Genomic DNA, 1,968 nt, shown 5'->3' with positions numbered 1-1,968 from the left:
TTGTAATGTAATAATACCAATAAGCACACTCTTCAATCTATACACGAACCCTAACAACAAGGGGATGAAATGAGTTGGATGCCCTTGAAAGTGAAGAAGAAGTTTATTCGGGCCCCTGTTTAAATCATGTATGATGTCATGGTGCTACCATCATCTTCACACGTCATATCTCCTAAAACCTCTAAAGACAAAAAAAAGCTCAGCAAATAATTGAGGCTAGCTAGGTCTACATTATCACACTGTGCTCCGCGCACTGCCATTCAAACATTATTCTCCCTGGACTTACATATCTCCTTTTCCGTTATCATTACGGTGTATAAATAAAGTTAAGTTTAGGTTAAATGTAAGTATTTTATCCGATGCTTCTAGAACAGATTTAGCAAGGGTTAAATATTTGTTAAAAATCGATGAGAAAATTCTTTATCTTCGTTCATGAAATTTTATCATACAATACATTTACTCTTCAGATTAATAGACATTTAGGTTTTCTATGAGTGTATCATTGAAACAATTTAAGATAAAATTAATTTAAATAGGTTTGATATAAATAGTATATTTTTTTATTTAAAAAAGATTTTTTTTTGTTTATATACCTTATGAATTTATGTAAAGTTAGTAGGGGAAAAATAATTCACGATCAAATAAAAAATTTACTACAAATCATTTGAAGATTAATTAAAGCAATATCCATCAAAATTGAACCCTTTTTTTAATTTATACCATGGAAAAAGAAAATTATGTGAATGATTCACCACTCAGATTCATGTAAGTTTGAGGCTTCGCAAGAAGAACAGGTGCGTCACCAACAAACCCTGCAATTTCCAAACCTGTACTAGTACTTCCACATAGATAAAGTTCATATATTTTACAAAAAGAAGAAAAGAAATGAACCACAAGGACATGCTTTGGAACAAAACCACCTTCTCCAAAAAGAGCTTTACAAAGAGGTATATTCATAGAAATCCCTAGTGACTCTGCAAATGCATCAATCATCTCAAAACCCACCTGCATCCATCCAAGTTTGAGTCAAAAAAATAGTAAAAGAAGCTAAATCTCATCGGGGTTCTTCGAGATTTTGATACATGCATTGTGTCGGGTTCCTTTGAATTTCTCGCCGGGATTTCCCAACCCAACAAAGAGCCAAGGCGATAGTGTTGTGGGAGCAGCAGCAGCAGTGCAAAAGCAGCGCCTTGAGACTCTATTCAACATCTCTCTTCATAAAGGAGTGTCGTGTCCTTTAAATTTGTTTTGCTTTGCGTTTAGAGAAATGGAAAAGAGTGGTGAGACAAATTCGTTTAGGCAAATTGTTGAACAGTTGGTATGCACTTTGGTTAACCGCAAAGATAAGAACCAACAAAAACTCGAGAAAGGAAGATCTTGAGAAAACGAGGTCGAAACTGCAGATACAAAAGCCGGTTAATTTATCGGTCACAGGAGAAGAAGACGGTTGCGTTCGAAGAGAGAGGGAGGGAGGAAGCCCGGCCCTAACTTCGCTGATTCTTTGCCCTTCTGCAATAGAGACCAAGAGGCATGCCTGCCATTTTATGCCTGCGGTAGAACGCACCGTTTCCTCTCATTCAAATTCCCGCTCTCCCTTCTATCCAATCCTTTATTTATTTATTTTCTGTCTCATTCTAAAATCTCTATACAATGGAGGTCTTCAGTCCATTTATATTGAAATTAATAAAATTAGATTGATTGAGACTCAAATCTACTTCGATAAATAAATACCACTATTGGATACACACTCCTTAAATCAACTATATATTAATCAATACACTATATATTAATTAATACTTAAAAAAATATGATAAACATATTGTAGGTTTATCCATAGTTTTTAACTTTTTTTACTATTAATATATTATATTATATTAAAATATATCCTAAAAAGTAATGTAGCTATTTTTTTTCTAATGATTTTTTTTTGTTTGTGTTTAGTTTATTAATGTTTTATTTTGTTACGAG

General features: G+C 33.4%; 1 protein-coding gene across 1 annotated transcript; it reads right to left on the bottom strand.

The window, feature by feature from the left end:
- Positions 1-735: 735 nt before the first annotated feature.
- LOC105119792 (peptidyl-tRNA hydrolase, mitochondrial-like) lies at positions 736-1,606 on the bottom strand. The gene is made up of 3 exons (XM_011017974.1): positions 1,087-1,606; positions 921-1,005; positions 736-812 (listed from the first exon to the last, which is right to left on the bottom strand). The coding sequence occupies exons 1-3, from the start codon at positions 1,207-1,209 to the stop codon at positions 736-738; spliced, it is 285 nt and encodes a 94-aa protein (XP_011016276.1). The 5' UTR covers positions 1,210-1,606.
- Between the last annotated feature and the right edge of the window lie 362 nt (positions 1,607-1,968).

Source organism: Populus euphratica, unplaced genomic scaffold, assembly GCF_000495115.2.
Source record: "Populus euphratica unplaced genomic scaffold, PopEup_1.0 scaffold3602.1, whole genome shotgun sequence".
NCBI classification, from domain to species: Eukaryota; Viridiplantae; Streptophyta; class Magnoliopsida; order Malpighiales; family Salicaceae; genus Populus; species Populus euphratica.
The sequence above is the reverse complement of the archived record's forward strand: the minus strand, read 5'-3'. Positions and strand labels throughout refer to the sequence as shown.